General features: G+C 35.8%; 1 protein-coding gene across 8 annotated transcripts in view; it reads right to left on the bottom strand.

Moving 5' to 3' along the window:
- The window catches only part of SCAPER (S-phase cyclin A associated protein in the ER), a 487,034-nt gene that overhangs the window by 259,153 nt on the left and 211,850 nt on the right, over window positions 1-16,031 (bottom strand). For all 8 annotated transcript variants that reach the window (XM_082386958.1, XM_082386962.1, XM_082386961.1 and 5 more), the window contains one exon: window positions 2,782-2,918. In XM_082386958.1, coding sequence (XP_082243084.1) covers window positions 2,782-2,918 — 137 coding nt within the window. The remainder of the gene's footprint in view (window positions 1-2,781; window positions 2,919-16,031) is intronic.

Below are 16,031 nucleotides of genomic sequence, written 5' to 3'. Positions count from 1 at the left end.
AATTGCTGAGCAACTGGAACTCCCACAGTTTGCTGATGGGAGTGTAAAACAGTACAACCACTGTGGAAAACAGTGTGGTATTATACTTTTAAGTATTTACCCAAGAGAAATGAAAATGTGTATACACCCAAAGACTTGATAGGAGCTTAATTTACAAATGCCAAAAATTGGAAACCCAAATGTCTAGCAACATATGAACAGATAAAAATTTGTGGGACATGCACACAATGGATATGTTCAGCAATGAAAAAGAACAAACTATATACATGCCACAACACAGATAAGTCTGAAAAACAGTATACAGTTGACCCTTGAACGACATGGCTTTTAACTATGTGGGTCTACTTATACATGGATTGTTTCCAAGAGCAAATACTATAGTACTACACAATCCCTGGTTGGTTTAACCCATGGCTGTGGAAACATGGATACAGAGGAACTGCAGATACGGAGGACCAATAAGTTATATGTGGATTTTTTTACTGTATGGAGAGTCAGTGCCCCTAACCCTCTCATTGTTCAAGGATCAACTGTACTTAGTAAAAGAAGCCAGCCACAAAGGAATCTGATTTCATTTGTATGTATTTCTAGAACAGGAAAAACTAATCTATAATGATAGAAAGCAGATCAGTGGTTACCAAGCACCAGGAGTGGTGGAAGACTGACTGGAAAGAGACACAAAGACACTCTGTGGAGTAATGGAAATGTTCTAAACTTTGATAGGAGTATGGCTTACATGAGTATCTAGATTTGGCAAAACTAAACAATCTGTACATTAGAGATCTCTACTTTCACTTAAATAAATCATACTGCAACGAAAAAAAAAGTCTATAGATACAGAGAAGTATGCATAAAAAGGATATATATGCCAAAATATTAGTATCAGAATTATAGTTTTTTTCCTATAACTTAAAGATTTTCTTTAATAAACTAGCATTATTACTATATATATAATATATATTATATTACTAGATATATTATATTAATATATATGTGTGTGTGTGTATGTATGTGTGTATATATATATATATATATATATATATATATATATATATATATATATATAAATATATATAAAACTATACTATACTTCCCTGAAGGACCTCAGTGAAAAGGTGACATTTGAGCAAAGACCTGAAGGAGGTAAGGGAGCTAAGCTCTATAGATATAAGAAGGAAGAGCCGTCCAGGAAGAGGAAAACTGAAGTTTAAAAGCCCTGAGGTTTTGAGAAGAGAAGTGACGTGACAGATCACATTTTAACAGGTTCCCCCCTTTGGCTAGCGTGTTTGGAATAGACAGTAAGGAGCCAAGGATAGAAACAAAGAAACTAGTCAGAGGAGTACGGCAATAATCCAGGTGAGATATGACGGAGGCTTGGTTGAAGGAGGAAGTAGTAATGCTAGAGAAAGACAGTCAAATTCTGAATGTATTTTAAAGCAAAGCTAACATTATTTTCAGTTAGATTGGATGAGTAGTGTGGGAGAAAGAAAAAGGTCAAGGACAACTTCAAGGGTTTTGGCATACACAACTAGAACAGAGTACCTGGTCATTACGATAGAGAAGACTATGGGACAAGAACGGGTTTTTTTTCGGGAGGGGTGTTGCAGAGAAGAAAGCAGGAGTTTGTTGTTTGGACATACTAAGTTTGAGTAAAACTAAAGATATATAAAATTGGTAGTCATCAGCAAATGGAGAATATTTAAAGCCACAGAACTGGGTCAACTAGCCAAGGGAACATGTACACAGAGGAAAAAAAAGAAAGGTCCGAAGAATGGACTCTACAGCATTTCAGGATGTCAGCAAGTTCTTAGCACAAACTAGAAATGAAGGTCAGTAATACCCTGAAGTATATACTGCAAAACTAGTTTTAGAAACTTGGAGGAACTTCAAAAAATACAATCAAAAAAGCCTTTTCTATTCTTTGCCTGAATGAGTACTCTCAAGTTTTCACTGATTCTATAGATGAAATGGACACCTTTTAAAATTACAATCTGAAATTGGAAACTATAGAGAGATAACCCCTGTTCACCATTATTCTAGACCTGTATTTCTGTAATCCCATGGGTGAAGCTTCTCTATCTTTCAAACCATTTGGGAATAAAGGTATAACAACATATTCAGACTACCTTCCTTCAAATAGCAAAGAACTATCTTCTAAGGAGGAACTACATCTGTGTCCTCGAACAAGACTCATCAGTCATCAGACGATGCTCAAAGCTTGTGAGGTAATGATATACTACACAGCTGTCTGATCCTCAGATATCACTTTGGAGGCAGATGATAAACTACAGATCTGACAACTCACTTTCCATTTCAAGATATTTCTTGAACTTTTTCTTGTTGTGACAGGCTACCAAATTGATTAAACCTAGTCATGGGATTTGACACTACAGCCAGCAGACTTCTATTTGTTGATTGCTATTGATTTTCTTTGATACTTCATTTAAAAATCAATAGTTGGAAAGAAAAATAGGCTTGGTTTACACATACTTAAACATACTATTGTATGCTGAAGGAGGCACAAGTTTGGCAGGGCTTTGGCATCCAATTATAAGAAGAGCTCTTAACAGGTGAAAGCAAGGGCTTTAGATCGATATGCAGTTTTCTTTCTCAATCAAAGAAAGTGGCTATAAATTAGGCTCATCAGTGTTATTTTCAAGGCTTTCTTGAAGCAAACAAGTTTAGACTTTTTTGGCGGGGAGAGAGGGTCTTCCTTGGATTTACATTAAAAAAGATACATCACTAAGAGTTTTTCTTTGTTTTTAAGGATATTTTTAGTACCTGAAGTTCATCCGGGCTTTTATCTTTTTGGCTTTTTTTTTGTTTTTTTGCCGCTCTTCTCCATCTTTCAAAGGCTCTGGTGGAGCTGCACTTTCAACCACAATGTCAATAATATACTTCTTTAAGGAAAGGTGCTCCTGCAAGATAAATAAATGAAATAATGGTGATGATGATGATGATTAAGAAATAACATAGCACTGGTACAGACTACAGTGAGTATAAAAGAATATATAGATGAAAGTAAAAGTAATCTCTATGAAATACTGGTTTCAAAAATTGCTTGGGGAAAAATTGAAGAAACTGTTTTACTTGAGATTTTCATTGACTCATCAAACCTTTGCTGCACATCAATTGTGCTAAATGCTAAGGATACAGCGACATATCCCTCTGCCTTGCAACCCTACACTGCAGTAGGAGAGGTAAAATATGTACACAAATATATAATACCAAGCTTGAGAGTTAGAGTGCTATAGGAGCTCAAAAGGGGAAACAAGATCACTGTTCACTCAGGGTGAAGAGGAAAGATTTTAAGAAGGAAGCACCACGTCTGCTATCCCTTGAAGGATGGACTGAATTTGAACATATGGATATTGGGGATGTGTGTATTTGTTTGGGCTGGTAGTTGGTAAAGGTGGCAGGAAGGAGAAAGGAAAAGGGTATCTCAGAAAACAGGCAGAGATGAGAAAGTGGAAGGTGGTTACTGGCAGCAGAAGTTGGCCCCACTGCCCTCCTTAGCCATCTTGGATTTTACAGCTCATCACTGTAATCACTCCCTTGCATGTACACAACTCGCTTGCCCCTCTGTTCTTCTTTCATACTTGCATGGAAAAATCCTAACCCTAAATCCAACTCTTTCCCTACTCTGTACCCATAACCGAGCAGATTAATATGGCTATAATTACAAACCATGTTGACTACTCTAACTTTAAATTTATGACATTACACTTCAAATGGGCTCCAGTATTGCCAGGCAATCAAGCAACCTGAGTCTGCTTTACCCACATTCTCCTTCCTAGAAATTATTTTAGACCCTCTCCTTAAATTTCCAACACCATTAGAACTGTAGATCACTTCTTCCTCCCTGACACTCTTTCTTCACTAGGTTACTAGACATCACATTGTCCTCCTAACTCCAGCTGTACCTTCTACGTTTTCCTTGCTAGATCCTTTTCCTCTTCTTGACTGGAAAATGTTAAACATCTCAGACCTATCCTCAGATCCTCCCTCTTCTCTATTCAAACTTATCCATCAAGTGCAGTGACTTGAAATATTATTCACACAGGCAATTCCCAAATTTTTATCCCTAGTCCAGACCTCTCCCCTGAACTCCATTCCTATATCAAACTGTCTCCTGAAAATCTCCACTTAAGTACAATATTTCCACAATAAGCATTTCCAAAATAATATTCTACAACAAAACTCTTACGCTCCCAAAATAAATTGCTCTTAGAGTGTTCAGTAAATGGTACCACTATTTGTACAATTGCTCACATTTAATACACTAGTAAATCCTATCAGCTCTACTTTCAAATATACCCATATTAATCCCAATCCAATCACTTCTCCCCACCACCATCACCTAGTCTAAGGCATCATCAGCTCTCATCCATATTATCACAATCGCCTCTTAAATGTTCTTGCAGCTTCTATGATCTCCAAATCTTTTCTTTACAAAATCAGCAACTTTTAAAAATATAAATCACATCATATCATTCGTCTTATCAAAATCTTGAGTTCTCAACACATTTAGGGTCAAATCCAAAGTCCTTACCATGGCCTACTAAGCCCCCACATCATCAACCTCTCTCACCTCATCTTACACTACTCTCTCCTTTGTTCACTCCTTTCTATCCACAGTGGAGTGGATGCTGTTGTTCCTCACATTCATCAGGAATGGTATTGCATCAGGACTCTTGTTTCCTTAGCCAAGAATATTCTTCTCCAAGTACTTGCATAGTCTTAGGTAAAATGAACACCCAATCTTAAGTAACACCTTCTATTATTTGCCATCTTCTTATTTTATTTTTCTTCATAGGACTTGTCTAATATTAGTGCCTAACATCAATATTCATTTGCAATCTCCTGCACTAGAATATAAGTTTCATGAGGGCACTGACTTCGTTTTGCTCAGTGGTGTTTCAGTGTCTGGTACTGTGCCTGGCATATGGTAGGCACTCAATAAGTAAATGTTAAATGAATGATTAGAAGAGGGTGAGGCAATAAGGTCTAAAATAGTATTTGTGGTCAAATGAATGAAGGTGGTCAAAACGTACAAACTTCCAGTTATAAGATAAATAAATCCTGGGAATGTAATGTACAACATAGTGACTATAGTTAACAATACTGTATTGTATATTTGAAAGTTGCTAAGAGAATAGATCCTGAAAGTTCTCATCACAAGAAAAAAAAATTGTTAACTATGTGTGGTCATAGACTTTAACTAAACTTATATGGTAAGTAAGTTTACATTTCACACACTATGTATATCAAACATTATGTTGTACACCTAAAACTAACACAAATGTTCTGTCAATTATATCTCAATTAAAAAAAAGACAAAAATAGTATTTATGAGGGTTTATTCTACAACATACATTGAGGTAAGCACTTTACATATTATCATTCAGTCCTTTAAACTATACTAGAAGGTATATATTGTTATTATTCCCATTTTAACTATGAGGAAACAAACACAGAATCAAATAACTTTCCTGAAGTTAAAAGGTCAAGATCATGACTAAGCGGCTTTGCAGGTAGTAGTGATAGAGCCTAAGTTTAAACCCAGACAGTATGATTATGGAGTCTATATTCTTGACTAGTACCTTACATATATGGCTGGAAAATGAGTTTGAGTCATAGAGTTGTGCTCATTATGAAACTTTTATGCTTAGTGAAGTCAGACAGAGAAAGACAAATCTTTTATGTTCTCTCTTATATGTGGAATCCAAAAAATAAAACAAATGTATATAACAAAACAGAAACAGACTCACAGTCACAGAGAACAAACTAGTGGTTACCACTGGGGCAAGGAATGGGGAGGGGCAAGACAATGGAAGGGGATTAAGAGGTACAAGCTACTAATTATGAAATAAATAAGATACAAGGATGTAGTGTACAGCACAGGGAATATAAATATATATATGTTATATAACATATAACTGTAAATGGAGTATAATCTATGTAAATATTGATTCACTGTGTTGTACAACTGACACTAATATAAGATTGTAAATCAACCATACTTCAATAAAAAAAGAAACTTTTCAATTCGTAAACCTACCAAAAAAGCAAAACAGAAACTCCACAACTAAAGGCAGAAAATATTCTCTCAAATGCAGAAGCAATTATTTTCTTTATTTAATCATTTATTAAATACTTACTGTGATCAGCAAAGGGCTAAAGTGCATACATTATTTCCTAAAATCTTCACAACCCCATAGAACAGGTGGCAATATGTTTACATTTTACAGATATGTAACAAAGGCTCAAAGAGGTTCAATATTATGTCCATGATCACAAAACTCAAGTTCAAAACCACAACTGGCTGACTTCACAAGACCAACCTTTTTTACTACTCCACATTCCCTCCCCCTACACTGCTCATGTGGGCTGAGTTTCTGACATCTAATTTCTATCACTGCGTTAAGGAAAGGAAATCTTATAAATGACATCTTCAATTTCGTGAAAAGTTCAATTATGCTATTTTCAGTTGTACATAAATGTTATTTACATATCTAATAGAATCCATTAAGTATTAATAGGATCCTTATTACGAAAATGCAGACATTATATAGAAATATTTGGATTCTATCCAGAACAAAAAAATTGTATCTTTTAAAAAGACATTACATTTACATACACATTCACACATACAACACACATCATACACTCAAATTTATGTTAATTTTTTAAAAACCTCAAAACTAAAAACAAATGAGAATATATATTTTTGTTTGACTTAACTTTTTTCTTAATACAAAATCAATGTGTTAATTATAGAAAATATGAATAAAACTAAGAAATAAAAATCTCATAATCTTAACACCTAAAAATAATTATTTGAGTATATCATCCAGACATTTTTCTTCATATATATTTTTATTAAAATGGGCATACCTTTTAGAATATTTTATAATCTGCTTTTTAAATTTAATGTTACAAGTATATTCATACCATTAAATAATGTTCTAGAACATAATCTACTGATTATAGCAGTACACCTAATTTTACTAAATGCTTTTTTGTTAGATATTTGGATTTATTTTATTTATTCCATATAATAAATACCAGGGCAATAAATACTCCTATAGTTAAAATTTTTTTTTCTTTTTTTTTTAATGAGGAGAGGGGTTTTTAGTAGAGAGTGACAGGAGGATGGGGAGGAGGGGAATCTTCCAAGGTTTTGTTCTTTTCTTTTTTTTTTTAATTTTATTTTTATTTATGGCTGTGTTGGGTCTTCGTTTCTGTGTGAGGGCTTCCTCTAGTTGCAGCGAGCGGGGGCCACTCTTCATCGCAGTGCGCGGGCCTCTCACTATCATGGCCTCTCTTGTTGCGGAGCACAGGCTCCAGACGCGCAGGCTCAGTAGTTGTGGCTCACGGGCCCAGTTGATCTGCAGCATGTGGGATCTTCCCAGACCAGGGCTCGAACCCGTGTCCCCTGCATTGGCAGGCGGATTCTCAACCACTGCGCCACCAGGGAAGCCTCAGGGATAATTGAGACAAAGGGGGAAAAAGCCTCAATAAAAGCAGAGCAGGGAAACAGAATCAAGAAATTTTAGAAAGCAAGTCACTATATTTTTCACAAAAACAATAGAAGAGGGAGCTCTAAGAAGTTAGAATAGGTACCCTGAGTCACAACTCATAAAAGTCTTATAAAACCAATTCCACATAAAAATAAGCAATACAAAAGTATCAAGGTCAAATGTCAAACTTATTAAAAGAAAAAGAAAATAAGTAGAATAGCAACACTACAACAATGAAAACACACCAAAAAATCCACAGAAAAGATCAAAATGTAACCTTCTATTTCAAAATAAACTAAAACAAATACAGAAGATGTTCTAACACAAATCGCCATCCTAAAAACTCAGCATTTAGGTCACAAAACTCAATGAAGACTGCAAAAGAAAATAAATCATTTAAGAAATGAAGATAAAATAGATGACAAAAGAGTGATAAACACAACAAATAATGCCTCAGACAACTAAAAGATAAAAAGTAGAAAAATACTTAAAGCAAAAGAAATAAAAATTATTTGTGAGTAAGTGGAAATACAGAAGATAGGGAAAGATGCAACAAACTGAATAGGAGTGCCTGAAAAAGAAAATCAAACCAAGGGAACAAATCAAATATTAAAAGCTATAATTCAAGAAAACTTTCCTGAAAAAGAATATAATTAAATATTGAAAGAGTACACCACATATCTGAAAATGTTGACCCAGAGTGGCTAATACCAAGACATACTATATTACAATTTCTAAAAATATAATTTATAAAAAAAAATTAGGGCTTCCCTGGTGGCGCAGTGGTTGAGAATCTGCCTGCCAATGCAGCGGACACGGGTTCAAACCCTGGTCTGGGAAGATCCCACATGCCGTGGAGCAACTGGGCCCGTGAGCCGCAATTACTGAGCCTGCGCGTCTGGAGCCTGTGCTCCGCAACAAGAGAGGCCGCGATAGTGAGAGGCCTGTGCACCACGATGAAGAGTGCCCCCCGCTTGCCACAACTAGAGAAAGCCCTAGCATAGAAACGAAGACCCAACACAGCCAAAAAATAAATAAATAAATAAAAATGAAAAAAAAATTAGATTATCATCAGCCCTTTTGACAGCAATATTTTATGCCAGAAGAAAATGGAGTACAGTAGTCCCCCCTTATCCTCGGTTTCACTTTCTGTGGTTTCAGTTACCTGTGGTCACCAGGGTCTGAAAATATTAAATGGAAAATTCCAGAAATAAACAATTCATAAGTTTTAAATTGTGTATTGTTCTGAGTAGTGTGATGAAGTCTCACACCAACCTGCTACATGGCCTGGATGTAAATCTTCCTTTGTCCAGTGTTTCCATGCTGTACCTACCCGTTAGTCACTTAGTAGCCATCTAGGTTATCAGATGGATTGTGGTACGGCAGTGCTTGTTTTTAAGTAACGCTATTTTACTTAATAATGGTCCCAAAGCACAGGAGTAGTGATATTGGCAATTCAGATATTCTCTTACTTGCTTAATTTATAAATTAAACTTTATCACAGGTATTTATGTATAGGAAAAAACAATACAGCTGACCCTTGAAAAACATGGGGGTTAGTGATGCTAATCCCCACACAGTCAAAAATCTACATGTAATCTTACAGTTGGCCTTCCATGTTCGCATATTCAACCAACCACAGATCACTTTTATTGAAAATAATCCATGTATAAGTGGACTCGCATAGTTCAAACCCGTGTTGTTCAAGGATTAACTGTATATATAGTATTTGGTACTATCCATGGTTTCAGGCATCCACTAGTGTCTTGGAACATATCCTCCAAGGATGAGAGGGGACTACTGTAATGTATTTAGTATTTTTTAAAGAAAGAAATGTGAGGTAAGGATTTTATATCCAGCAAAACCAACTTTCAAGTATGAAAAGCACAGATAAACTGTTATCAACATTTAAAAAAACCTCACAGAGGGGCTTCCCTGGTGGCACAGTGGTTAAGAATCTGCCTGCCAATGCAGGGGACACAGGTTGGAGCCCTGGTCTGGGAAGATCCCACATGCCACGGAGCAACTAAGGCGGTGCGCCACAACTACTGAGCCTGCGCTCTAGAGCCCGCAAGCCACAACTACTGAAGCCAGTGTGCCTAGAGCCCGTGCTCCGCAACAAGAGAAGCCACCGCAATGAGAAGCCCACGCACCACAATGAAGAGTAGCCCCTGCTCGCCGCAACTAGAGAAAAGCCCGCGCACAGCAACGAAGACCCAACACAGCCAAAAATAAATAAATAAATTTTTAAAAAAACCAAAAAACCTCAGAGAATATTACTTTCATAAGACCTTTCTGAAGAATCTACTACAAAACAAGCCTCAGAAAACCAACATGACTAGAGAGACACAGACATAAGACTAGTGGTAAACATTACACATACACTTATAGAACTAAGACTACACTAGTGATTAAAAGCTAAAGAAATATAGTTATATAATGGCTATATGTCAGACTTTTCACAGAATTACTAATAAAAAAAGATGAGAATGGGGAAAACATGAAAAGAATTTTAAACTGTTCTCAGTAATTAACATTGGTGGTGGGATTATTAGTAATGTTATTCTAAGACTGCTGTGTGTGTAATGTGGGATGAAGTAAAGGAAATTATGGGTATTATAATTCTATCATTCCCTGTGTCCTTTATACCCTGAATGCTTGGTATAGAAGAAAAGAGATACAGACACAATATGGAGGAGGTTAAATAAAACCCATGTAGTCCTGAATTTGAATTGTAAGAGTTCATGAGTCCATCATCATTTAATAAATAATACACATATATGCACACACATATGTATATAAGAGCTTGTATGTAACATATCACATACATTTTATTTCTTTATTCTCTAATTCTGTTCACAGTGATCCACCCAGTAGCAATGACCATCCCTTCTTGTGCTCTTAAAATATCCTTTCTCAGTAAAAGTAATTAGGGCTTCTTAATGAAATAGTTAATCATAAACTAAATGTCTTGCCATACCAAGCAGCAAGGTAACTAACAAATTCAACTAGGCTCATGTCAAAAGAACTTGAGAGCAAACTTTAAGAGGCTCCCACTGACCAAAAGATAGCATAATTTGAGCTTTAAAAAAAGGAAATTTTCCAATGACTGAAACCCATCAAAAGTGTTTAATTACAGAGTTTATAATGATATATATTTTTTAAAAACTAATCGTGGACACGTTTGAAGGATAATAGGAAACCAACTCATTATACTGAAAACAGGTAAATAATCAAAATTTTAACCTGCCACTCGGTAAGCAAATAGTAGATGAGGGAAAGCATCTCTTTATAAATGTATTCCAAATAAGAAATGCAAATGAAATGTATAATTACAATACCTCCTTTTCCATGAATTAATGGATTTAAGTATCCATTAATCAAAACACAAGAGCATCAACAGCTAATATGTCAACATCACAAAAAGAAAGACAATCAGACATTAAGTTCATCCTGATGAAAGAACTCAGCACCAAATACAGTTTTTCCAAATGGGTTGAACCTTAGCCTGATCAAGCCTCTAGATCCGCCTGCCCATAAGCAGGCAATAGAGAGTACAGAGGAACATACTGCACTGCAGCAGGCTGCACAGTAACAAAGCTTTAGCAAGTCACACAATTCTTCAGCTAGGAACTGAATTTCCCAGTCCCTCTTATAGCTAGTGGTAGCCATGTGACTGAATTCTCATCAATGGACTATGAATTCATGTTCAGTGTTAGAAGACCATTCACTTTCTTCCCCTTCTGCAAACTGGAACACAAAAGGGCCTATAACACAGCTCTGACTCTAAAGGGGAGGGCATATCTTAGGGGATAATAGAAACAGAAGATGGATCTCTGAAAAACCACATGGCATAAAGCCTTGGGACTGCTTACCTCAGGACTGACCACTTGGGATTGCTTACCTCAGGACTTTATTGTGAGAAATAAACTTCTATGTTCTTAAAATCACTGTATTTTTGTCACTATTACAGCAGATAAGTCTTTTCCCAAATTAATGCAATTATGTACAAAATTTTATAATAATTATACATATATTTTTGCATTTTTATATGTGTATACATATGTGCATAAAATGACTATAAGAAAATAAGGTAATGGGAGGGAGGCTCAAGAGGTAGGGGATGTGGGGACATGTGTATGTATATGGCTGATTTGCTTTGCTGTGCAACAGAAACTAACACAGTATTGTGAAGCAATTATACTCCAATAAAGACCTATTTAAAACAAAAAGGTGGCAAATTACTAAAAGTTGTCACTAGATGATTGTGATAGATTTTTAATTCTCTCATTTATAATAAGCATGTATAAGTAGAAGGTAAATCATTTTAAAATAGCTCTTATGAGAAGAAATCTGGAATTGACTTCAAAAGAGTATTTGTGGAAAGTGAATGGAACGTCCATAAGGCAGGATAAGTTTATCATTGTTACAGCTGAGTGATGATTACATGGAGGCTTATCATATTATTCTGACTACTATTATAAATGTTTTAAATTCTCCACAATAATCAGTTTAGAAAATCTTGTAACAAGAAATAATTTGTACACATGCATCTTAAAATTCTATGTTTGGCTTGCTAAAAGGAGTAAATGAAATCACAATATTCCTATCTCTCAAGCATCTAAGAACTGGATTTAAAATGAAATTTACATGTTTGAACACTATCCAAGTGCTAAAAGTGTGTACTCCAAGTTTGAAATCTATTGTAAGGACAGAAGGAGACAATATCCTGTAGAAAATAATCCTTAATGACATCCTTTCTTAAGACCCCAAGGAACTGCGTAAGGTAAGAAAAATACAGCAATCTCATCTCCTTTTACCCGAAATGTTGCTTGCTTCAAGTTTCCTATAGTTCTGGTCATCCAAAAATAGAGCTTTTCAGAGACTGATAGTCCTGCCTCCATTCTATATGAACAACCAAATAGTTTCACAGCCCAGTCTACTTAATAATTAATAAATGTTCAGTTAAAAAAAAAAACTGTAAGTAATTTACTTCTGCAACAATATTTCTCTATAAATATATTCACACTGCAGTGAGATTTACAACAAAATATCAGCAGGAGGGAATTGATTAAATAAATTATGGTACATGCATTAATATGATACTATACAGATTTGATTAGTATCAAACAACAGTTATGATATTAAAAACATTCATTGTATAATGGTAAATAAAAATTCAGTAGATGCAAAAATCCTCAACAAAATACTAGCAAACAGAATCCAACAACACGTTAAAAGGATCATACACCATGACCAAGTGGGATTTATCCCAGGGATGCAAGGATTCTTCAATATACGCAAATCAATCAATGTGATACACCATATTAACAAATTGAAGAATAAAAACCATATGATCATCTCAATAGATGCAGAAAAAGCTTTTGACAAAATTCAACACCCACTTGGATAAAAACTCTCCAGAAAGTGGGCATAGAGGGAACCTACCTCAACATAATAAAGGCCGTATACAACAAACCCACAGCAAACATCATTCTCAATGCTGGAAAACTGAAAGCATTTCCTCTAAGATCAGGAACAAGACAAGGATGTCCACTCTCACCACTATTTTTTTTGTTTTTTTCTTTTTTAAAGATTTTTAATTTTTATTTATTTATTTATGGCTGTGCTGGGTCTTCGTTTCTGTGCGAGGGCTTTCTCTAGCAGTGGCAAGTGGGGGCCACTCTTCATCGCGGTGCGCGGGCCTCTCGCTATCGCGGCCTCTCTTGTTGCGGAGCACAGGCTCCAGACGTGCAGGCTCAGCAATTGTGGCTCACGGGCCCAGTCGCTCTGCGGCATGTGGGATCCTCCCAGACCAGGGCCCGAACCCGTGTCGCCTGCATTGGCAGGCAGATTCTCAACCACTGCGCCACCAGGGAAGCCCCACTCTCACCACTATTATTCAACATAGTTTTGGAAGTCCTAGTCACAGCAATCAGAGAAGAAAAAGAAATAAAAGGAATACAAATTGGAAAAGAAGAAGTAAAACTGTCACTGTTTGCAGATGACATGATACTATACAGAGAGAATTCTAAAAATGCCACCAGAAAACGACTAGAGCTAATCAATGAATTTGGTAAAGTTGCAGGATACAAAATTAATGCACAGAAATCTCTTGCATTCCTATACACTAATGATGAAAAATCTGAAAGAGAAATTAAGGAAACACTCCCATTTACCACTGCAACAAAAAGAATAGAATACCTAGGAATAAACCTACCTAGGGAGACAAAAGACCTGTATGCAGAAAACTATAAGACACTGATGAAAGAAATTAAAGATGATACCAACAGATGGAGAGATATACCATGTTCTTGGATTGGAAGAATCAATATTGTGAAAATGACGCTACTACCCAAAGCAATCTACAGATTCAATGCAATCCCTATCAAATTACCAATGACATTTTTTACAGAGCTAGAACAAAAAATCTTAAAATTTGTATGGAGACACAAAAGACCCCAAACAGCCAAAGCAGTCTTGAGGGAAAAAAATGGAGCTGCAGGAATCAGACTCCCTGACTTCAGACTATACTATAAAGCTATAGTAATCAAGACAATATGGTACTGGCACAAAAACAGAAACATAGATCAATGGAACAAAATAGGAAGCCCAGAGATAAACCCACGCACCTATGGTCAACTAATCTATGACAAAGGAGGCAAGGATATACAATGGAGAAAAGACAGTCTCTTCAATAAGTGGTGCTGGGAAAACTGGACAGCTACATGTTAAAGAATGAAATTAGAACACTCCCTAACACCATACACAAAAATAAACTCAAAACGGATTAGAGACCTAAATATAATACCGGACACTATAAAAGTCTTGGAGGAAAATGTAGGAAGAACACTCTTTGACATAAATCATAGCAAGATCTTTTTTGATCCACCTCCTAGAGTAATGGAAATAAAAACAAAAATAAACAAATGGGACCTAATGAAACTTCAAAGCTTTTGCACAGCAAAGGAAACCATAAACAAGACGAAAAGACAACCCTCAGAATGGGAGAAAATATTTGCAAACGAATCAACAGACAAAGGATTAATCTCCAAAATACATAAACAGCTCATGCAGCTCAATATTAAAAAAACAAACAACCCAATCTCAAAATGGGCAGAAGACCTAAATAGATATTTCTCCAAAGAAGGCATACAGATGGCCAAGAAGCACATGAAAAGCTGCTCAACATCACTAATTATTAGAGAAATGCAAATCAAAACTACAATGAGGTATCACCTCACACCAGTTAGAATGGGCATCATCAGAAAATCTACAAACAACAAATGCTGGAGAGGGTGTGGAGAAAAGGGGACCCTCTTGCACTGTTGGTGGGAATGTAAATTGATACAGCCACTATGGAGAACAGTATGGAGGTTCCTTAAAGAACTAAAAATAGAATTATCATATGATCCAGCAATCCCACTACTGGCATATACCCAGAGAAAACCATAATTCAAATGTTCATTGCAATGTTCATTGCAGCACTATTTACAATAGCCAGGTCATGGAAGTAACCTAAATGCCCATTGACAGATGAATGGATAAAGAAGATGTGGTACATATATACAATGGAATATTACTCAGCCAAAGAAAGGAATGAAATTGGGTCATTTGTTGAGACGTGGATGGATGTAGAGACTGTCATACAGAGTGAAGTAAGTCAGAAAGAGAAAAACAAATATCGTATATTAACGCATATATGTGGAACCTAGAAAAATGGTACAGATGAACTGGTTTGCAGGGCAGAAATTGAGACACAGATGTAGAGAACAAACGTATGGACACCAAGCTGGGAAAGCGGTGAGGCGGGGATGGTGGTGTGATGAATTGGACGATTGGGATTGACATGTATACACTGATGTGTATAAAATTGATGACTAATAAGAACCTGCTGTACAAAAAAAAAAATCAGTTATATAAATATGCAGGTGTAGATCCATTTATCTATTCTGTTCCACTTGTCTATTTTCCAATCTAGATACTAATACTACACCATCTTGATTGATATAACTTTTATAATAAGCCTTATAATCAGGTAGCATAACATCTCCAACTCTGTTCTTCTTTTTCCAAAGTGGTTTGGTTATGAATCAGTTTGTAAATTTTTACAAAAAAGTGGAGAAGTACTGAGATCTTCCTGAATGGAACACTTGTAGGATAGAGCCTGAGGATTTGCCCAAGCTGTTCTCATTTAAGTATTATTTCCTAAGCTCTGTATTTATCTAAAACAGAGATAATTTAGAAAAAAAAATGTTAAATAAGCATATATATAATATGTATAAAAATTCTCAATTAAAAAGGGCTACCCTTTTAATACGTCTGATGAACTTAATGTGATTGAGAGACACCGATATTGCTGTTTCTATTATCTTGTGCGTGAGACCTATCAGATGTGTGAAAATACTGACCCCTTGGAAAAGAAATCTGTGTTAATATAATTGTACATTCTATGTTGTTATATGTAGCATATCACATAGACAGCTGTCTGGCTGTACTTGGAAGACT

The sequence above is a fragment of the Balaenoptera borealis genome (genome assembly GCF_965194805.1).
Source record: "Balaenoptera borealis genome assembly, chromosome: 3".
Lineage (NCBI taxonomy): Eukaryota > Metazoa > Chordata > Mammalia > Artiodactyla > Balaenopteridae > Balaenoptera > Balaenoptera borealis.
This window is presented reverse-complemented; position numbering and strand designations above follow the sequence as displayed.